Source organism: Eleutherodactylus coqui, chromosome 3 (assembly GCF_035609145.1).
Source record: "Eleutherodactylus coqui strain aEleCoq1 chromosome 3, aEleCoq1.hap1, whole genome shotgun sequence".
Lineage (NCBI taxonomy): Eukaryota > Metazoa > Chordata > Amphibia > Anura > Eleutherodactylidae > Eleutherodactylus > Eleutherodactylus coqui.
In genome coordinates this window covers 55,712,326-55,735,949 of record NC_089839.1, presented here as the reverse complement: position 1 = coordinate 55,735,949, position 23,624 = coordinate 55,712,326, and the positions used below count along the sequence as shown (strand labels likewise).

The 23,624-nt window shown below is 45.5% G+C and overlaps 1 protein-coding gene across 4 annotated transcripts in view; it reads right to left on the bottom strand.

Moving 5' to 3' along the window:
- Positions 1-15,978, bottom strand: part of KIF16B (kinesin family member 16B) — a 342,084-nt gene extending 326,106 nt beyond the window's left edge. For 3 of the 4 annotated variants that reach the window (XM_066595622.1, XM_066595623.1, XM_066595619.1), the window contains exons 1-2: positions 15,895-15,978; positions 15,594-15,734 (exon numbers count right to left, since the gene is read on the bottom strand). In XM_066595622.1, coding sequence (XP_066451719.1) covers positions 15,594-15,640 — 47 coding nt within the window. In that variant the 5' untranslated portion in view covers positions 15,641-15,734; positions 15,895-15,978. Of the gene's footprint in view, positions 1-15,593; positions 15,836-15,894 lie in introns of those variants that run through there. The other variant, XM_066595620.1, reaches the window with a different exon arrangement.
- Positions 15,979-23,624: the final 7,646 nt, after the last annotated feature.

Genomic DNA, 23,624 nt, shown 5'->3' with positions numbered 1-23,624 from the left:
GCCGGTCGGTCGATTAGGATTATACCAATGACACTATTCATCAACAGAACATCTTATGGCGGTCATATACATTTTCTAGTCCAGTCATGAAACCTGCATTGAATAACGTGTGCATCATTTGATTCTATGACGGTCGCCATTGCTGCAATCACTGCCTGGTGGCATCTTGGATTTTCTCATACAACAGGGTATGTGCACATGGCAGAATTTGCCATGGATTTGATGTGGAATCCGTGCAGATTTCTCATTAAATCAGGGGTGAAATGCACATAAGTCTCCCGATTGCTCACCTAGTCAGTGTATATGGCGCAGATTTCTACTGCGCGAAGATTTAATGCAGCGTTGTACCGCTGCGCACCCGGCGTTAACACTGCGTATGGCACGCTGTCTGTCATGAGCAGGTCTTCCTTGTGTCATTTTTTTTGTTAATTTCCCGCTCTATTGCTTAGCGACGGTGCATATAAAACGCGCTCTTACGCAATGTGATTGCGTATTTACAGCATTACACACCCACAGAGAACAATAGCGCATAATATGCGGTAAAATAGAACATGCTGCGTTCTTTTCTACACACGTATTATACGCAAACATGCGCAAGTGAATTAGGCCACTCTCATACATGCGTTCAGCTAAACGCTGCTCAAAACTGCTGCATTTTACAGCGATTTTGAACAGTGTTTTTGAACGTATGGTACAGCGTTTGACAGCGCACCCCATCATTGGAAAGGTGATGGGTGGCATTAAAAAAAAAAAAAAAAAGACACAAAAATAGGAAAGCGCTCATAAATCGTGGCGCTTGAAACGCCGCGATCGAGTGCTGGTCTGTGAGGCACCATTGAAATCAATGGGAGCATTATAGCGCGGCGCTCGGGATGCCACGCTAATCACGGTAAAAAGCGGCGAGAGCGGCCTTAGGCCTCACGTTCAAATTGAAAGTTTGAAACGAGTAAATAAGGAAAACTCAATACTTATCTAAACAGAACGTTGCCTCGTCAGAGACCATGAGGTCCTTTTATTTTAATCTGCCTACATACACTAAAGGAAGGTACAGCACTCCACCAGTATGGCCTGCTATAGGTCATGTCAAGGTGAAGAACATAAGGAAGATGGAATACTTCTGCAGCGCCACCTATTGGATGGCAGCATTCCAGCAAATCAATCTTCAACCGTTTATATAGGTCTTAAAGATTGGGAATTGAATTCCAAATTGTGGTTACGACCGGTATAAAAGGGTCGAACATTGACTTGCAGGAATGCTGCCATCCAATAGGTGGCGCTGCAAAGGTATTGTTTTATCTTCCTTATTTGAATATTACCCAGAGGCGCGTGCATGGCCTTAGAAGTCTCCTCACTCACCTTCTAGATGCTCTCCTCAAGAAGAGACAATACCCTTCCCGAATCAAGGCTAAGAAACGCATGGTGACCTTAAAATCTCTCCCCTGTCTTGAGGGTGGCAGCAAAATTAATTCAGCAAAGCAATGAACCAAAAACATTAAAGCAACTCAACTAAGAACTATAAGAGAAAACCAAATGCCTTAAAGGGGTTGTCCCGCGAAAGCAAGTGGGGGTATACACTTCTGTATGGCCATATTAATGCACTTTGTAATGTACATTGTGCATTAATTATGAGCCATACAGAAGTTATAAGAAGTTTTTCACTTACCTGCTCCGTTGCTAGTGTCCTCGTTTCCATGGAGCCCGTCTAATTTTCGGCGTCTAATGGCCAAATTAGACGCGCTTGCGCAGTCCGGATCTTCTTCTTTTCTCAATGGGGCCGCTCGTGCAGGATGCCGGCTCCGTGTAGCTCCGCCCCGTCACGTGCCGATTCCAGCCAATCAGGAGGCTGGAATCGGCAATGGACCGCACAGAAGCCCTGCGGTCCACCGAGGGAGAAGATCCCGGCGGCCATCTTCAACCGGTAAGTAAGAAGTCACCGGAGCGCGGGGATTCAGGTAAGCGCTGTGCGGTTTTTTTTTTTTTAAGTCCCTGCATTGGGGTTGTCTCGCGCCGAACGGGGGGGGGGGTTGAAAAAAAAAAAACGTTTCGGCGCGGGACAACCCCTTTAAGTAAGATGAATTAAAAGGAATGTGCCATCAGAAAACAACCTATTGCATTGCATATATCAATTTTTTATGTTAAAGGGGTTGTCCCGAGGCAGCAAGTGGGTCTATACACTTCTGTATGGCCATAATAATGCACTTTGTAATATACATTGTGCATTAATTATGAGCCATACAGAAGTTATAAAAAGTTTTATACTTACCTGCTCCGTTGCTGGCGTCCTCGTCTCCATGGTGCCGACTAATTTTCGCCCTCCGATGGCCAAATTAGCCGCGCTTGCGCAGTCCGGGTCTTCTCCTCTTCTCTATGGGGCTCCGTGTAGCTCCGTGTAGCTCCGCCCCGTCACGTGCCGATTCCAGCCAATCAGGAGGCTGGAATCGGCAATGGACCGCACAGAAGTCCTGCGGTCCATGAAGACAGAGGATCCCGGCGGCCATCTTCAGCAGGTGAGTATGAAGACGCCGGACCGCCGGGATTCAGGTAAGCGCTGTGCGGGTGGTTTTTTTAACCCCTGCATCGGGGTTGTCTCGCGCCGAACGGGGGGGGGGTTTAAAAAAAAAAAAAAACCCGTTTCGGCGCGGGACATCTCCTTTAAGCATATCGTTGGTTTCATTTTGAATGTCGTGGCCTATATATTTTTTTAAAGCCCTGAAGTCCTGCAGTTTCACACTGATGACTTATGGGCCATTTACACTAGACGGTTATCGCACAAAATTTGTTCAAACGAATGAATTTAAGCGATAACTGGGCGGTGTAAACAAAAAATGAAAAATTCGCAGGTTATCGCTGACTTTCAATCAGCATAAAACCATTGTTGAATCACTGGCTTCACGTTTCGTGTAAACGCTCCCCGCTCAGCGCTTCACATAGAAGGTGAATCACTGAACGAGAAGCCCGTGATCCAGCAGTGAAGTCGGTCAGTGTAAATGCTCTGCACGAACAGTGACGACCAGAGGCATAACGTAAAGCTGCTGGGACCCAGTGCAAAATCTGAAACTGGGCCCCCAACTACAAAGCTTCATTGATAGTATTGGTTTGCAATATGGGGAAGAGAGGATTTATGAGCCCCTAGGGTTCCTGGGTCCATGTGCGCCTGGACCCTCTGCACCCCCTATACTTACACCCCTGCTGATGTCCATCGCGGCGACATCAGCGCTTATGCAGTCTTTTACCAAACTGTTGACCTGTGTAAAAGGGCCTTAAGTCTAACAATAGTCAAACATTTCCTGTTCTGTAAAGTAAACTTTTCAGCATTCATGTCATTCTCATCACAGCAGGATTACACTGACAGGTAACACATACATAGACTACACAGAACCCACCAGTCACAACAGGCGATTGTCACAGCTCACCTCCTCCCACTCAATGTGCAATGACCTCCACACAGGTCACAGAGCATGCCCACAACACTCTCCTATTGAAGTCAATGAGTCGTTTCCTGTCCATTGCAACTATGGCCCTTGAGGTTTTCTGTAAGGCATCTATCTCTCTAAATGCTGTTAACTGCAAATCACCGGCGAATCACACTATCTGAAGCTTTCCATAGCGTTGCTATGGAAAGCGGCGGACCCCTGTCCACGAGCGGAGAATCACTGCAATTCTTCGCGGTCAGCCTGTCAGATAGGCTGACAGCGGAGATCCGTCTGCCGGCTCCTGCTCCCCAGCAGCAGCTCCCGCGGCAGAGATCCGCCGCGGTATACCGCAACGCCCGTGGACAGGCAGCCTGAGGCCACCTGCACACGGCAGAGCTGGATTCCACATATGGGAGCCCGGCCAGTGACCCCGTGTACATGTCATCTGTACCGCGGATTGTCCGGATGGCGAGCTGTCGGGACATGTGCTGTACAGTTTTTTTCTTCAAATGTTTATTTTTCCCATGCCATTGCTAGGTGATGACATGGGTCTCGGCCGACCTTTCCGCAATGTGAACTGCAGAAGCGCCGTTGATCACATGGCTTCCGGAGACTTCGATAAAGGTCGTCCTCATGGAATCTGCGCAAAAATAGAACATGCTGAGATTTTTCCCTCTGCAGGCGGAAATTGCAATTGATTCCTGCTCGAGTGCAGGTAGTAATGGTTCTCCATAGGATGTAATAAACGGCATTTGCTGCATATTTGCAGTGCAAAGCCGACCACGGATTCCGCAATGCAAATCCATCCGTGTGCAGGCGGCCTTACGCAGATATGAATAGGGCCTTACCTCTTTTTTTGTGAAATGTATCCATCAAAAATCTAATTATGGCACCATGTTTGTCCTAATCTAACAGAAGGTAGTGTTCACACTGTGTATTCTGTGCCGTTAAACATATTAGCTAATGCATAAGCAAACACATGTGCAAAGGTATAACTCATTCGCAGAACAGGTTATCATTTGAAAAAAAAAGTACAAGTTTAAAAAAAAATATATGTTTGTACACATTTTTACTAGAAAAAAAAATGATGAAGTGGCGAATTTTGGAAAAGTAAAGTTGTTTGTCAAGTTTGTTGATCTTCCGCAGTTTGTTTTTAAAAGGTATACATTGTCTATAGGGAGAAAAGTATTGCGCAGTACGGCATACTGTACCAATAGTGCAGGCTATAAGAAAACATGAAAAGAAAAAAAAAACAAACAGCAACTTTTTTGTAGGACACAAAATATTCAACATTAAATATTAAACGCTATTGCAAAATAAATTAAAGTGCAAACTTGTGAAAAGTAGATGAACGCACACCATATGTTTGCTTAGCTTTTTCCTACATACACGACAAATTCCGGAAGCCTAGTAGCTAATCTGCTTAGAACTTTGCTGGAGGTGGTCTATTCAAATAGGGGGTGGAAAAGGACCAGCACAGCGCCATCTATTGGAAGGTTACTTCCCTACAAGTCCACGAGTGACCCTTTAATGGGTCTTGTCAACGTGTGTAAGGCTACAAGCCAAACCAAAGTCTGCTCCAGAAGGAAGAGGCACCCATGTGCAGACAAGCTGTTTCGGGGCTTTTCAGCCTCCCAAGTATATTACTCGCTGGTTGGGTGAGAGATTTTTGAGGTTGGTCTTGGGACTAAAGCTTCTCCTTGAGGAGCGTGCCAAGTTACGGAGGGGAGTCTTACGCAGGACAAGCCAATGTGGGTTTTCTATTGAAATCTATGACATTTCTGAGTGGCTGACTAGTAAAGAAAAGTTAAATTGGCTCGCGGACTTAAAAGGTTACAATATTTTGTCTATTTTGTCCCTTCTTCAGCATCGGCAGCACTGAGGCACTCGAGTCTTAGTTTGTTTTCATCTTTCTTCTCTTTCTCGGAGGTATAGGATTACAAAAACAAGAAGAATCTTTCCAATGAATTGCTGATGTGGAACGACAGGTGCTGCAGCCGGCTACTGACCTCATAGGCTTTCGTTCCTTTTAACTTCACAATAAAGACATTTCAAGCTGCAAATCCAAACCGTGTGATTATAGAAGAACAAAGCGATGTTGTCGAGTCACATGACCGCACAGGCGCGTCGCAAAGTAGGTTGTAGGGGTTCTTAGATCAAGAGTAGAAAGAACATTTAATCATCAGACATGCAGGAGCTTCGGAACACACCTTGTACCTTATTAAGGTTCCCGAGTTTTGTTCTTAGAGGCTATTGTGTTTATACAGATACAGCAAGTCCCAGGGCATTGCATCCATTGAGATCCCAAACATCTGCAAACAGGACTTTACAGGGGGCGATGATTGTATGAATATTAGTTCCTAATCACTGCACCATGTAAACATGGAAGACTTATCATTTGATAGTTGCACACGTAGGTTTTTAGTAAAAAAGCCTTTCCAGTGCAGCCAGATAACTAATGGGTATATACTCATGTCTCCCAGCAACCGCACCACTGCTCGGTCCTCCGCTGCTTACTTACAGGCTGCAGTTCGGCCAGGTTTACGGGACGTCACAGATAATAACAGAGTTCAGCTATCAATTCCTGAGCTCTGTTTTTGGTGGCAGTGCCTGTAATGTCCCGTAAACGGGCTGGGGCAGCCTGTTAATGTGAAGTCAGAGGGGAGACCAGCAGCAGCGATGCAGAACACAGTGGAAACGGAGAGAGGAGAGGATATACCCATTAGTTATTTTACCTACAAATTGGACAACCGCTTTAGGTTAGGGCTATTTTTCACGAGCGATTTTTTAATGCGTATTACGCGTACGTGACACACACGTGTTATATGCAGTGAATGGAGGCAATTAAAGTCAATTGAATTTCATTCTTCCATGCACACTAGCGTGCGGACACTGTGTATCGATATATGCGAGAAACAAAATTGTGGCATGCGCTATTTTACCACACAATACATGCGTCCACCACCATTAATGTGTGTGCATATGCAACCCATTGCGGTAGCCTTGCGTGTGAACCACTTGTTGCCTAGCAAAATGCTAATTAATCACTGTATAGGCTTATTTCCCAGTCTGCGCTTTTTTTTTCACGTATGTATGAAAACGCGGTTACATACGCTGCCATACCTGTGCAAAAGAAATGCATATGCCTTCAGAAGCAGGGAGATATGCAAGGAATGCACAGGGTTTGATATGCATCCTTTTATGCATATGCCCGTGGACATGCGCCCTTAGTCGCGCACTAGTGCATTTTGGGGCAGTGGGATGTCCATGTAATTTCACGGACAGCAAACGACCCTACAATAATAGCCTATGTGCTCATGACACATTTTACACATGAGAAGTAGTACATGCCTCAGTTGTACCTCCTATGTAAGGTCCTTTATTTGAGTCATATCTCCCATCAGGAGCACCGAGCTCCCTCTTCCTCCTCTACAGATTGGGCTAGAGTCGCACTATTGTAGTGTGCAAACTGCCAAAAGTAGCATTAACATAGAACCCTACAGGCTTTCAATACTAAAACAGAGACCAAGACTGCAAGCTTTTGTGCCCATCTGAACATGTTTCCTTTCTGGCATGGTTTCTGTCAGCCAGAATAGCGTAGTCAATTACGCTATTCTGTCCGGCAAAAATTTCGGAAATGAATAAAAACCCGCTTAAATGAAGACAAAAAAAAAAATCATCTCCGTTTGGCTAATGAACGCCCATGGCTTCATCCAGGGTTCCTTTCGAATGTTATTTTTGTGATTCACATGGAACTCCATGATGGAAAAGGCTGGGCGCACGCTGAAACGCAGTGCGAACCAAACTTGAAACATGGCAGTGCCCCCATTAGGGAGAGCTGGCATAAATGTAGGCCCAGGGAATCTGGAACACCAGTCATAAATCGCCAAGGATTGATTGTCAATTATTGGCAACAGATTTTGGGTGATTTGGTAGGCAAACTGACAACTCCTGTAACATACGACATGTCTAAGGGTAGCTTTAGGCCACTCTCACATATGTGCTTTTTACGTGGCGGTAATCGCAGTATAACGCTCCCATTGATTTCGCTGCCTTGTGATTTTTGAGCGGTCTGCTCTATTTTACCGTGTCTAGCGCACCTCATCAGAATGATGGGGTGCGCTAAATCCCGCTGTCAGAGGCAGGAACCTGCATCCGAAAACAAAAGAAAAATCGCGGCATTTTGCCAGCCGCATGTGTAAGAGCGGCCTTCGGTGTGAACAGAGAAAAATCCAACATTGTTTTACAAAAGCAACTTCGGTCTCTTTCACATCTGCATCAAAAGTTTCGCTTGGGACCTCCGTCACAGATTTCCATTAAAATCCAGGATGAAGTAGCGCGGCACGTAGCACTATTTTGTCTTGGAAAGCACAAAGGAAGCTAGACAGACCCCAGTGCCATTACGTACCGCCATAAATCGGATCCATTACAGCCAGGAATTCCGTTTTTCTGGCGGAACAGGAATACTGAACCCTGATGTGAACGAGCGCTTATTGCAGTTATTCAGCGTATTTGTAAACATACCGCTCAAAACTGGAGTCTTCCTTCTAATAAACTCACGCGATCCAAGACCGAGACAAGGATTTTACTGGATTTGCTTCAAATTAAGAATCACTGCCGACCACGGCTTTAAAAATTAGGGTTATTAACCTCGCTGTGATATTTCATCAGGCAAATTACCGAGTGTGCTCGGAGCCGCTGGTCTCTCATTAACCAGAGGCAAATACGGAAGATACAATGTTACTAATCTGTTGCAGCAGAGGGTGACAGCAATATCTAACATCAGCTTCTCATCGGGGTCAATCGGGTATATACGTACAAACAGAGGTAATAGCTGACCACATAGACATAGACATAGGCTGAGGCTTATTCTTGTTCATCCTGGAAATGAAGACATATCTAAGGAGCAGCGTGAGATGAGCGGCTGGAGCCTATGGTGCCACTTATCTTGGGTAAAGCGATAGCATTAATAATAGAATTGCTAGAACCTCTAATATCAGAAGTCAGCGGAGGGTCTTGAAAACGCTCTCCTCCCCCTTCCCCCCACTGCCTCCGAAAGTTAAAGTAAAAGGGCGATGGAGAGACGCGATTTAAATTGCAGCGCTCTGCTGCGCTCATATGCGAGAGAGCCCTTAACCCTTTCCAATTCACTGTCTGACGTCTAAAGACCTTATGATTTAAGGCTGTACAGCTCGGATGTTGGAAGACGTCTGTCAGGGTTCTCTTACTGTATATTGCCAGCCTCTCTGCTGTCGGAGCCTATCCAACGTGTCACCTCATGCAGTACTGGCTTTAGCCAGCATATAGCGCCATTGTATAATGGCAGAAAAAGAGTAAGCCCCCTAGGAAAACCAGGATACAAATTGGATTGGAAGGGGTTAAGGGTGTATTTACACAATCGATTTTTCCGTGCGAAATTACACATGAACAGAACTTGCAAGGGAAAATAACCCATTGATTTCATGGGTAATTCGCAGGAGCGATCTTTCGATCTCGTTCCATGTCCCATTTTTCTGCGACTCTGTTTTAAAGTCACCCATTATTTCCTATTTAAGCCCCACCCCCCCCCACCCCAAAAAAAAGAAAATGCATTGCACTTGTATAAATGCGATCTTAATGCAAGCGTGATGCGATTTACTATTTGAACAAGCATGCGATTTTCATGTACACCAATGCGTTCTCCCAATGTGCACTGCACCAAAAGAAATATATCTATCAGGTTTACAAGTGTGATGTCAGATGTGTGATTTCTCAGACATATACCTCACTCGCCCGTGTAAATATGGCCCCAGATAAGCATTACAGAAGAGCCGTCAGGTCCTGTTCAGATACAGCAGGAGAAACAAATCTGCAGCGCAGCAGCTCCCTTATCTTTCCTGGATTTTCGGTCTGACTGGTTCATTTTACCCCCCTGTAACCTCACGAACACAAATACCAGATGCATGTATACTCCAAACAGCAATTTGTATGTCAATCAGACTAGCTTAAAGCTCATGTGTTAAAAGCTGAGGTGTATGGGATCCAGAATTATAATAATAAGATCCGGCAACTGCTTGCTGATGGTTTCCGCAGAGCAACGGAGAAAACTGAAAAGGACAAACGAGAACGGCTTGCTATTTTACATTTGCTGATCATATAGCCAACATAAAGTAGGGCTCAATCTGTCAACGTTCCTTTGACAAGCGAATACAGAATGTTTATGAACAACAGACTTAAAAGGGCTTGTCCAAAATTGGAAAGGGGGAAGGGGTTAAAAAACAAAAGACCCATTAGGGTGGTTTCACATCTGGTCCCAGCGTTTCGCTCTGTTTGGGGAGCAGAAAAGAGGAAACCCCGTGGCCAAGTGGATCAGTCTCTGGATAGAACCAGACGGGCCCCATTGACTATAATGGGGCCCGTCCACTCTCCACCGAGCTTTTGCATGGAAGAAATCTGAGTTGAATTTTGAGACGGATCTGTTATATAACCTCCGGCTGGATGTTCCGACACAGATGTGACACCAGTCTCACTTACACGGTAAATCCAGTGCCGCTCCAGCCACACCACTTTGGTCCTCCTCACCATCATCGTCTAACCGCCTGCAGCAACGTTGTCCCATCTACAACACATGACGACCTGCGCTGAGGCCAGTGATTGGCTGCAGCCTTCACGTATTGTAGACGTGACATCATTGCCGCAGTCAGGTGAACAAAGGCCGGCATGGAGGATCAGAGCATCGCATCGCAATGGGTTGTCTGGTAAGTAATTGGCCTTTTCTTTTCTTTCATAGCATTTCCCACCCTTGGCTAGATTGTGTCCAAACCTTTAAAGGGGGTTTTACGAGACCAGAAGTATAGAGCCGACCCCCGAATCAGTGCCCCTCTAGGATATGGGTTAGGTCCGGTATTGCAGCTTAGCCACTTTAACAATTACGGAATGTTATTGCTAGAATTTCTTATGGAAATACTTAGGAGAAAAAAAAGTTGTGAAAGAATAGTCAGTCTTGGAGATAAAAATCCCATCAAATTCTAGCAGAGTGATACAATTACCAGATAAAGTCTCTCTATTGAGCTGCCTACGAGGATATGAATTGCAGATTTCTTATGCACAATGCTGATGGAATATAAACTAGCTGAGCCATTAGCAGACAGGCTCATAATAAGAGACATTATGCCGTCCCCATCACGAGACTCGTACAATGCAGCTAAACATCGCAACACAATGCAAAGTCCCCAAAACGTGGCCGTGGCCCCAAATGGGAGGTCTGGAACCACTCTAATATTCTATTAACTGATCGCACCACCACTATTTTTATTTTCTTTCCCATATCATTTATCCCAGCCATCCAAGAACCATAACTTTTGGTTAACGGTATCATGTGACGCCCCATACTATACAGTGTATCACCTGAATGAGTGGCATGCTGCATGGGGTATGGAGCCAAGTGATTCCAACACATCAGCTCCATGCACTACAACGCCAGCACAGTGGGGGGCTGGACTGCGCCAACCAAGTGCAATGAGCACCTACTCTAAGCTTCACATGGATGTATTTGGATGTGCGCAATATGCAGAGAATAGAACCCATTGATTTCAGTGGGTTCCTTCACATTTCCTTATTTGCATGCGCATTCCATAGTGCAACAAAAAAAAGGAAGAAAAAACAGAACGCTGACAAAAGTTCCCCATAGAAGTCAATGGGGGTCAGCACATGCGCGTGCCATACACAAGGAGATACGTGAAACACTGCATAACTGAACTCAATATCCAAACTATTGGCTGCGTCTGTTTACCGCATACAAATGAACATGGCTCATGTGCACTAAAAGTACAGTAAAATATGCCGACGTGTGCAAAAAAACATTGTTTCGCTCTGGCACGCATAAATACGCTTACGTGAAGCTGGATTTTTTTCTTCTACTCACCCACTTCCTGCGGTGCCCGTCGGACAAAAGTCCGGCTTTTTTCATGCGCACGCTCTCCTATAGACTTGTATGGGAGAGCGGTCACATAGCAATTTGAAAGAATCAGATTTACATGCGGGGGAGACAACAGGAAATAGGTACAAAAAACACATTCCGTGTCACCTCTTCTTACAACTTAGTTTATGGTGCGGAAGGGAAGCGACAGGCGCCCATCAATGGGATGTCCAACGTTAAGCTACCGATGGCCTATCCTCAGGATGTGCTATCAGTAGAAGATCAGCAGTGGTCGCGGCAGGCAGCTGACCTGCACGGATGTTTGCAGTGGCAACATTCACAGAGCTGATGTGTAAAGGAGGCAGACAGCTCCGTTCCTGCTGCAGTGGCCGGGCTGATATTGCAGCCAAAGTTACCAAAGTTACGGTCTTTTCACCGTGTGTGATGGACTTTCATTGATCCATGCACACTGACGTGTAGTTCCACACGAGAAATAAATCTTAGCACCCTATTTCTCTGCGTACCACGCAGCGTGAGCCCTATACACTTGTATAGGCAGCATATGCAACACTTTACATATGCAATGCATTGCATATAGGTGGCATTTTCATACGCATCCCCGCTATGAAGCAGAGCGGGGAATTTCAGAAGAAAAAAAAAAAAAAAAAAAGATATGGGGGCATGCACAGTGCCCTCGCCGCCATATGCGGTCTCGGCCAGCAGAACCCGGTATTTACAAACAGCGGTAAAACACTGCGGGGAGACCCTCAGCGTTTTACCAGTCCGTCCGTGGACATGAGGCCTGAAGTGAATGGGAATTTTGCCTATAAGGCCGTCTTGACAAGGCAGAAATGCTGCAGAATACCCGCTGTTGGAATCACAGGGCAACTTCTGCAGCACAGACCATGTGGAGGAGATTTTAGAAATCTGCCTCTCACGCCGCAGGAAATTTCAGCAACGAATCTGCAAGGTTTTTGAAAAATCTTGTGGATTCTAAATTGGCAGCATGTCTATTTATTCTGCGGATTTCCACCCCTGAAATATAGGGGTTAATTCCAGCAGCACTTCTACATTTCAAAATGTAACCAAATCTGCACCATGTAGGTGCGGATTTGGCCCCTGCAGACGTAAAGCGTATTTGCTGCGGGTTTTGCACAATGGAAAGTCCGCAAAGGATATGCCTAGTGTAAACGTGCCCTCACGCCAATCCGGGCACCGCAGTAGGGATAGAGCCATCTGCTTCCTGCACTCATCAACTCCATGCATCAGTGCACCCCAGGAAGGGGGTCAGCTGCCCAGGACCACCACTAACTACTACTGATCTACTGAGCTCTTAAAACAGCTCCATCTGGAGCATCCCTGAGAATCACTTCTATAACGGTGCGTCCATTCACCTCAGAAAACAGAGCTTCTGCTTTTGGAAACCGGTCTCCAATTATTTTGTTATGGGAATTTCCAAGCAGCGCCAAAGGAATTGGGGGCATTACATATAGATCTGCAGATCAGAGAAGTCCTACCTCATTATACACAAGGTTTGGAAATTTCCTTTAAGGGTGGATCCACACCCGACGTAAGCATAAAAAAAAATTAAAAAAAAGACACTAGCGAATTGATGTTACCCATTTTGTGGTTAATTGGCAGAGATGGGAACACCCTTTAGTCGGCACCTTTCAGAAGTCTTACTTGACACCCAACAATAAGTGTATACAGCAACACACTTCTTGTCTTTGTTCGGAGGCTCTGTCTACACTTCCTTCCTTACCTGCTGACATTCTGGCATCTGTTTGCCTTTCAGCCCCATCCTGGGACATACTCCCATATACTTAATATTTAGACACCCATTGATCAACCGTGGTGCACTTACCAGGGAACGCCAGCCTTTACCGCGCCTCATAGGCTTAACATGTTCACAGTTTACTACAATTAGTTGTAATCTAGTAAGGGCATTCAGATATTTATTAGCATTGGAAGAGATTATACAGCTAATCTGGGCTTCCTCTTCTAGGCACAAAATGGGATTTTCTCAGTTTTATGGCTTTGTATCAAAAGTACTGAATCAAATTCATTGTCTTCTATCAAATGTGTCCTTCTACAACGGCAAGCAGAAGTGTGACATCAACAGCGAGACCGTGTCACACGAGTGCAGCAACCATTCGCAATCAGCCACTACGACTGTGTCCATAGTGCCATAGCCATATGGTGGAGGAAGAGGACTTTGTGTGTAATCACTCACCGCGACATGGATTTCATCCTTCGTGATGCGGCCCTAGAACAGGCAGAGCATTTCTTCTGAACCATCTCTGGCAGTCCCGAAAAAAGAATGGAGGGGTGGTTCACATGCTAAACATAGGATACGCGGTGATCGACAGGGCTTTAAGTAGTTGCACCATACTCATCAGACACCAAACCCTAACCACAGAATGGGGGATATAAGTGCTAAACTTGGCACAAGGGTGCTTTCACACAGGTAGAATTAGCCCGCACCGCAGTAAATTCCGCACCTATAGGACTGCCTGCAAATTTTGATGCAGAATTGAAAATCGCTTAAATCCACATCAAACTTCGCTGTTAGACCTGGGAATTTTGGTTTGGAATTCCGCAGCGGCAGAATATACTGCAGGTTTTGGTGCCTATTGCGGCTAATTGCGTCCTGTGTGAAAATGCCACCTTGTGCGTTAAGACCCTTTTACAAAGGCAGATAATCTGCCCGTGCCAACGATCACTGCCCAATTATAAGTACACCCCTCAGCACCTGGTCGCTCTGTGTACACGGGCAGATTATCTGCTCTACAAGGACAGCTGATCGCCAACAGCTGTTCTTCCCATGTAGCTGTCATTGATCGCCTGCTCCCCATTTGCGCGGGCAGAGGAGCAGCTGACCAGGAGGTATTTTGGTGCTCCCCTAAATGATACGATTAGCAGCATCTGTTTGTCCTTTTAGGCTTCTATTACACAACAGTAAGACGCAGGCGTCTGGTCGCAGCTGCCAGCGGGCAGCATAAGATTGCTTCTTCTCCAATTACATCAATAGGAGTCATGGAAGTAAAAGTCAAAGAACTCCAAGCTTTGCAAAACTTCTATTAGTTTTTAGCCGACTACTAATGTTCCCAAAGTTCCTGTTTGTAGAAAGTATAAACTGCGGGTTCACAATGTGCTCCAGAGCTGCGTCTTAGTTTGCCTGGACAGAAACAACTCAAGAATGTTCCCAACCTGACGAAGAGGGAGCGGGCACCCAATCCGCAATTTATTTGCACTAAAAGCATTAACACAGGTTCGGCTTTTAGGCTCATTATATAACATACAGCACTCCAGGTTACAACCAAAATGATCACCATCGCATCTAAGAATTTGCAAATGGCAACAAGATTTTTCAGTCTTATCGCCATTTGCAACTGCTGATGCTGCCTCACTGCGCACAGCTGGGATAGAGGTTTCTCCTGACAGCAGCACTGAAAGCACGTATGCTACCTGACCCAACAACTTACACCGATGCTGCCTGCCAGGAGCTGAAGAAGGGGCGACGTCTGTGCTGCAGCGGGGATTTTCCCTCAATGTTGGCTGCGTACCGATGTGTGGGTAAGGCATTAACTGTGTGCCATGCACATATTTCAAGGTAGAAAAAAAAGGGGGAACAGGCGGAGAGAAGTGGTATGTCCACAGACCAGGGGAAAGGTGGGGGAGAGATACACAAGGTGGGAGCAAGGAATGTGGGCAGTGGTGAGTGGCATTGAGGTGGTGGTGAAGGGAGGAGATAAGTAGTGTCACTTGGCCGATTTATCACTACTATGTAGCTTTTGTATGCAATTATTCTGGGAGGGTTTGGATGCAACTGTACAGCGTGGGGGGAACTTGCAGGGCCAGACGGAACACGCTGGCTGGGGCGGACGGCGGCGACGGACGGAACACGCTGGCTGGGGCGGACCGCGGCGATGGATGGAACACGCTGGCTGGGGCGGACCGCGGCGACGGACGTGACTACAGATTTGGGGGGGGGGGGATTTCAGACCAGATCTAACTGTACAGCGTGGGAGAGCGGGGCTCCATCTAATTGGTGTAGGGGGATGCGGGGCGCTTCACACAGGAAGTTATTTATTGGAACTTTTTTTTTAATGCGGCAACCAAAACTTTACTTGGCTCCTGAATTTTTGGGGTTAGGGGCCATCGGCTACGAGGCAACAGGTAAGTTTCTAGCCTGGAGCCCGGATATATACGTAACCCGTGAAGGGATATAAACACATACAGTAAAAATAGAAGAATTTTCATTAGCTTTTGCGTCTCTTTACCTGCGGTTCATCGGACGGAGTCGCACTGCCACCTTGACAGACGCCATGTTTCATGCCTGTGATCAGCTGGGCTCACTGCCCCAAATTGTCAGCGAAGTTCAGGAGAGGACTGAGGAGCCACCAACAAGGGGGACTGGGCATCTGGCAGGAAGAGAAGAAGTACACTGCACTACTTATCAGCTACAGGTAATGCCCAGCTAGTGGCAGGGTGCCTGGCAGCCACTGCACTTGTGCCCCTGTTGGCACATCGTTGTGTGTTCCCAGGCTCCAGCCAGAACTGCCCCCCGCCTACAACACTCACTGTATTTGGGCCACCAGCTGTCAATCACGACTCCTAGAGCAGCAGGAAGGGAAGAGTCTATGGATCAGCAGCACAGGGGCGAGCGCTCCACCCACAACACCACTTTCTCGTGACGACACGCCAGAGGTGGGCAGTGATTCATCACGTGATGCTACTCGACGCGTCGCAATGCTTTGTGGGGCTTGTAGTTTTTCTCTCTGAAGAAACTTTAACATTCAATGAACATCTGGACCACAAGTTCCATCATTCAATCAGCTGCCATGGTGACAGGCGGGGAGGGTTAATAGTAGTCATGTGCCGGAGATGCGGGGCAGTGGGAGAATGTATAAGCAAGGAGGCAGTCGGCAGGCATTCACACGGGTTTCTGTCAGCGTGCTGTCCATGTTTTTTAGTGACTCGTTATAATAAATTGGTGTATTCAGAGGTCAAGTTTTTATGCGGACGAGTAAAAAATAAAAATCGCAGCGTGTTGTATTTTGGTTCGTAATCACCTGCTATGTGAGCATAAAAAACTGCGCCAAACACGGAATTTACATGCGCTTGAGCTGCATGTTTTATGCATGTTGTCAGTGAAAACAAAAAAAGTAACATAAATTGGTCTTCTTAGGCGCCATTCACACAGGCGAGAAACACAGGCTTATTTTGTGCTCGCCAATCTGCATTTTTCACCCCGATGCGAGGCGATTTTCATTCACAAACGCCTGTGAAACTGTGATCCTCGTGTTTTAACAGGCATCAGAGGGACACAAGCGTTTCACATTGATTTAAATGGGACGCATTTGCATGCGCATCGCAGCACGTACGCATGCATATCGCGCCGCATTCTCATGCACATCGCACTCGCACCTGAACATGTATGCACATCACACCTGCATACACATTGTACTTGCATACACATCACACTTGCATACGCATCACACTTGCATTCACATCGCACTACACACGCATGCACATCTCACAGCAGGCAAGTGCCATGCGATGTCTTTAAAGGTCCATTGAAAACATTGTGCGAGGCGTTCCGAGGGAGCGCCCAAAGATGGAAGACTCTGCAATTTGCATCACTGCCAGGAATAAATATCGCTCAAGTGAAATAAGTTCATATTCATGCATGTTTTGTTCGTCTCGCAGCACACAAAACTCACATGAGATTTTCACCCGTGTGAATGCAGCTTTACCTTACCTCTTTTTTTTGCATGCGTGAAAAACGGATGGCACAAGGATGTAAAAAAAACACGCTAAAAAATACACGCAGTGAAATTGGTCCGTTTTTCAGAAATCAAAATTGCATCCGCTGGGTGAACGCGCCTTACACCACAGCTGCAATGCTGGAGGCGTTATTGTGTCTTCGCCTCTACGGATGTACGAGAGACTCGGAATGCCTGCGTTTGTACACAAGTGTGGATTAATCGTATGGCTACCTTCACACGGGCGAGCGCGATGTCAGGCCAAGAATCCCGGCCCGATATCATGCTTGTCAACGTGCGTTTTACCCGCGGAAGGGAGGTGTTTCTCATGCAGAAACACCTCACAGCACTTCTCTGAAATGTCATTCCTCTGGTGCTTGTTTCACGCGCATCGGAGGATCGGCAAACGTTTCCTATTGATTTCAATGGGAAGTATCGCATCGCACTCGTGTGCGCATCACACGGCCTGCGGTGTGTTTGACTGTCCCTTTGAAAACAATGGGCGATGCCTTCTGAAGGACACAAAAAAGTAGGACAGGGTGCAATTTTTTTTTACCTCGCACCATCGCTCTTGTGTACGACTCTATTGAAAAGAATGGAGTTCATATTTGCACGGGTTTTGCGCGTTTCGCAATGCACATAACTCACGCAAGATTCGCGCCCGTGTGAATGTAGCCTAAGTATAGTAGTTATAACAATGGTTTTTTTAATAGAAAAGTGAAATAAGGCCTCCTGTCCACGTCCGTGACTGAATATCGCTAGCAATATTCCGCCGCGGGGGAGGAGGGGGGAGCGCTGTCAGGCCTCCGATGTGGACCTATCTAATAGATAGGCTCACTGCGGAGAATCGCAGCATGCCACAATTTAAATCCCGCAAGCGGAGATTCGCTATGATTCTCATCTCGTGGACGCTATGGAAAGCTTCAGAGAGCGGATCATCGCCCGTGGAAGGCAGCCTTAGTGTGGCTTCACATCTGCGATGGAGATTCACTTGTCCTACACCCATTCAGGAAGCAGGAAAGGGGGATCCTCACAGCTGAACAGCTCCGTCTCTGGATGGAACGAACACCGCTAGACGGACCCCATTGACTATTATGGGGTCCTTCCACTTTCCGCCCAGCTGACCGGCTTTTGGGTGGAAGTAAAAGCTATGTAAGCAGCGCTTGTTCTTCAGGTATATTGACCGGGATCTGTGAGAGAATCTCTGACCGCAGGATCCAACATAGATGTTAATCCGGGTAAATATATCAAAATAAGTAAAAGTGGAGCAGTTGCCCATGGCAACCTATAAGATGTCAGCTCTCATTTTTCAAAGACGTTTAGAAAATGAAAGCAGCGACCTGATTGGTTGCTAGGGGTGACTGCACCGCCCTCCTTTTGCAGCCGTCTTCACACATCTTATCCAATGCCCTTCACTTTTCTGCTTAGAAAACAACAGCAGGTCTGAAATACAAGGATGTTTTTTCCGACTTCCCACGGGCGTTAGCATATTTCTGCACGCATTTGTGTTGCTTATCTGCACAATGGGCGTTGCATTATTGCACGTCTGTATACTTTATTGTAATTTTTGCGCACGCATGTTCTGCGTATTTGTGCGCACAAAAAAATACACAAGCATGCTCCCATTGATCTCAATAGACAATTAAGTCTAATACAGGATAATTGGGGCGTAATACGCACCACGACGAGTCATGCTGTTTTTTTTGGCACAACTGAAATGCACGTGCAAAAAAATGCCCACATAACCGAACCAATGGAAATCAACAGGTTCTATTTACTGAGTATTGCATGCGCAAATTTTGCACAGATAATACATTGCGTAAATGCATTCATGTGCATAAACCTTGCGCCGGCGCTTTTTGCTGCGTCAACTCCTGAAGGACGTGGCCTTTTAAAAAAAATTTTGCTTTCACAACCTCACTTTTAAAAAATCATAACTCTTATTTTTCCACCAATATATCTTGTTTTTGCGGGACGAGTTGTATATTTTCAACTGGATTATTTAAAGGGGTAATCCAGGCAGCGGCGCTTGTGCTAGCAATTACAAGCGGCTGGCAGCTACTCGGGTAGGAGCAGCACTCACGCTCCAGATCTTTTAGTGTACCATAGAATGGACTGCAAAAACTGGAGTGAAATGAAAAATGCAACTTCACCACTTTTGGGGTGGGTATTGTTTTTACAGGGGGGTCATTACAGTTATGACAATACCAAATTTATCGTTTTTTTCTACTGCACTACAGGGTGAGCCTAAGGCATGGAGACACCTTAATAAATGGAAAATGGTGGTTGGAAATGCTATGTTATGTGTGGCATGTGGCTAAGGGGCAAATCTGAGAAGGGAGCTATCCAACATGGTGGCCATTATGAAAACCGCCATCTTGGAGCCAAATCGATATTTTCAAATGGTGACATGTATCTGATAGAGAATTTGACGAGGAATCCAAATATGTGCTTACATGTCCCGATAAAACCAGGATTATTTTGCTAAATCGGATTGGAAAGATCTAATCTGATTTTTAACAAAAATCGCCAAACTATTGGCTGTGCTTTGAGCAGAAAGGACAGGTGTGTTGGCTTAGGGCAGGTGTGTTGACTTAGGACGGGTGTGTTGGCTTAGGACAGGTGTGTTGGCTTGGGACAGGTGTGTTGGCTTAGGACAGGTGTGTTGGTTTAGGACAGGTGTATTGGTTTAGGACAGGATTGTTGGCTTAGGATGGGTGTGTTGGCTTAGGACGGGTGTGTTGGCTTAGGACAGGTGTGTTGGTTTAGGACAGGTGTGTTGGCTTAGCACAGGGGTGTTGGCTTAGGACAAGTGTGTCGGTTTAGGACAAGTGTGTCGGTTTAGGACAGGAGTGTCGGTTTAGGACAGGGGTGTCGGTTTAGGACAGGGGTGTCGGTTTAGGACAGGGTTGTTGGCTTAGGACGGGTGCGTTGGCTTAGGACAAGTGCGTTGGCTTAGGACAAGTGCGTTGCTTTAGGACGGGTGTGTTGCTTTAGGACGGGTGCGTTGCTTTAGCGCGGGTGTGTTGCTTTAGGACAGGTGCGTTGGCTTAGAACAGGTGTGTTGGCTTAGGACAGGTGTGTTGGCTTAGGACAGGTGTGTTGGTTTAGGACAGGTGTATTGGTTTAGGACAGGGGTGTTGGCTTAGGACAGGTGTGTTGGCTTAGGACAGGTGTGTTGGTTTAGGACAGGGGTGTTGGCTTAGGACGGGTGTGTTGGCTTAGGACAAGCGTGTCGTTTTAGGACAGGCGTGTCGGTTTAGGACAGGGGTGTCGGTTTAGGACAGGGTTGTCGACTTAGGACAGGGGTGTCGGCTTAGGACAGGGGTGTCGGCTTAGGACGGGTGTGTTGCTTTAGGACAGGGGTGTTGGCTTAGCGCTGCCGCCTTGCACTGCTGGAGTTCTAGGTTTTAATCTGACCTTGATGGGGATTTGAATCAGGGACCCCACCACTACAAGGCAGCAGCGCTAACCACTGAGGGCTCCTTCACACTGGCGTGAAAATCGCAAGAGATTTGTGCATTGCCAGGCGAACAAATCTCACACAAATATGAACCCCATTTTTTTGAATGGATGCCTACACAGTAGCAATGTTTTCCATCATGCCATCAGGATTTAATGCTATGCGGAAAACACATCACAGCATGTCCTATCTAGCTGCGAGATGTCCCATTGGTCTCAATGGGGCTGGCAGCAGCAGAGCTGGCCCCATTGAAAGCAATGAGAAAACCCTGCAATCCTCTGCTGCAGCTGTGACAGCTGTTTCGGGGGATTCCCTTCATCTCGCATCCTCGGGGCTTTCACATGGTAACAAGTGAATCACGGCCCGATTTTGCCCTCGCCAGTATGAAGGAGCCCTGAAAAGGTGAAATCTGCTGCGGATGTGCGCCAATATCTGAAAGGTGTGAATGCATCCTAACGGTAGATCTACACATACTAGAAGTTGATGCACAACCTAAAATGGCTTAATTCTGCTTTCAATTTCGCATTGAAATCCACAGGTAGACTTACGGGTTTTGCGGTGGAATTCCGCTGCAGCCAATTAATCCATGTCTTTTGCATAACCCAAGCCAATTTCACTAATGTGAAAGCACCCCTATAGATAGTGGTAAAAAGTTGCACATTACTTATAATGCTTTTGGTGCTTCTTTTTTTCGTACCTTTTACTTTCTGGTTGGGATCAGATGAACATGTCCACCAGTGCCCAAATTATACTACCTGACTTTGTTGGTACATCTGTGGATTTACTTTTTATGTTTCACAGATCCATAAACTCTTAAACAAAAATGGATTCTTCAAAGCCAAAAAGAGCATCTGGTATCCCCAGTGAGAACACCGTGTGTCACATCTAATGGTGAGGACCCATAAGACATCCACAGGTTGCTTTATGTCCGCACTTCACTTCCAGCACACACTAGTTTTATCTGTTCTCTTACTACTGGAACAGCTTTGTGAGCAGCCTGATACATATATTTCTGCGGGATTCATATGATTAATGCAGTGTTATTTCCTTGGTGAAAACACTGCTAAAAGCATCTCATAAAAACCCTTCTGCGCTCAGTGCTAGTATTTGCTATTTTTCCTCTTTTCACTTCTTTTTTTGCTAACATTCTGCCCTTCTCCTCAATATTAAATAGTTATAAAAAAATAGCATTGCACCTGCAGCCTTGGCCTCATCATGTTTTATAAGGTTTTATGACAAATGGTTATATTTAAATGCAAAGTGTGTTTTGTTCTCTTCAATAAGCCCGGGATATGATGACTTTTTTACTTGTAAAATAGACCATTTGTTATAGTGAAGAGCAGAAGCAGAGGTCATTTCATGCGGTTTTATTAAAAAAGTACATTAAATCCAGACTAGGTGAAAAATGTTAACAAATTCAACCGAATAATATTTAAAATAGACCCAAGAACACGGATCATTTTATGCTTTCAGCTGTTGATTCATTAATACAATGAAAATGATGCTTTTTTTGGAGGAAAAAGTTATATATGTCATAACTACAACAAACTCAAAAATTACTTTTTTATTCACATGAGCAATTCCCCTTTGCCATTATAAAAGAAATGGCTCTGTTACCGTGCTCCTCAATGCTTTACCAGGGGAATATAATGGGAACAGTGGGCCATAAAAATACCTTTAAGAAGAAGTGCGTGAATAGCATAGTGTAATTGAGTCACACAATGTCTTATACCTAACAGCGTGCTCATTCATTCAGTGTCAGCACACATTGGCTGCTTCCAGTTATTAATGCACTAGTCTTCCTTATCTAGCTCCATGAAAAGACACACATCACGAGAATCCCTCAGGCTACATCCTTGTTTACCTATAACTCTGCACAGTGGGTCCTATTTAACTCAGTGCACAGCTACCTTTTTACTAAAAGGATATAGAACCCTGTACGGCTAAGCAGATGGAAATGGAAGAAGGTGAATATATTGTTGCATTTGTTTAACTGTCACAGGTGATGGCATGTGACGCAGGTTACAGGATACAAAGCAGGCAATGGAGTTACACAAATAGGGAACTTTTATTTTAACCAGATATATGTAGAAGTACACTGTTTGGCTCAATTTACATCTGCTTTTGAACTTTAATCATAATTTCATTCTTCTGCTCCATTTTTGGGGCACAGGAACAAAATTAAAATGGAAATAAACTGACAGTTTATCTCCCCATTGATTTCAAAAATCAGAGTAGAAGAATAGAATCATGACTGAAGCCCTGACGTAGATGTGAATTAAGCAGTTTAGTAAATAGTGCAAGAAACAAATAAATTGTCACAGCACTGTGATCTAATCCTGACTACGACTAACTAAACACCCATTTACACACAAAGATGAGCGATCATTTTGCATGAACTACTAAATGGCACTAATGCCAATAAGTAGCTTATTAATGAGTGTCAGCCTCCGGGAGCTATATTCAGAGAACAGTGGATGGTCTGTTCTCTGAATACATTCCCTTTGTTTTTCTGCGGGGCTGACAGCTGAGACAATGTTATCAGCGCTCCCCGCGGAGAGCACAGTGTGAAGTCCCTGCTATCAGCTCTTCTGCCGAACGATCGATTTTATGCCAAACATACAATCATCGTTCGGCAGAAAAGTGAAAGATGGGCATATTTACATGCAGCAATTATCACTCAAAAGGTGGCTTTTGAGAGAATTTTGAGTGACAATCATTGTGTGTAAAAGGGCCCTAAGGCTTACAGCCAGTATGCGTATCCAAAAGTAATGTTTCACACTTTGTATGAGATGCTTATAACATTAGTAACACAGAGAAGTAAAGATAGAGTAAACCCTTAGTGCAGTTTTTAGAAACAATGACTGCGATGTTGCACACACAGTAACAAATAGCAATCGGTCCCTTCACATCCTGCAGATTTGCAAAGTCTCCAATGATAATGTTCACTAGGCATGGGCTCAATCCCAGAGAAAGTCACAATTGCAGTCTTCCTTAGTGTTTGAACCTGGCCAATATTAGTGTCCCAGCAAATTGTGTTTGCTTTGCTAGGCTGCTAGTAGGCCTGCTTGGTCTCAGTCACT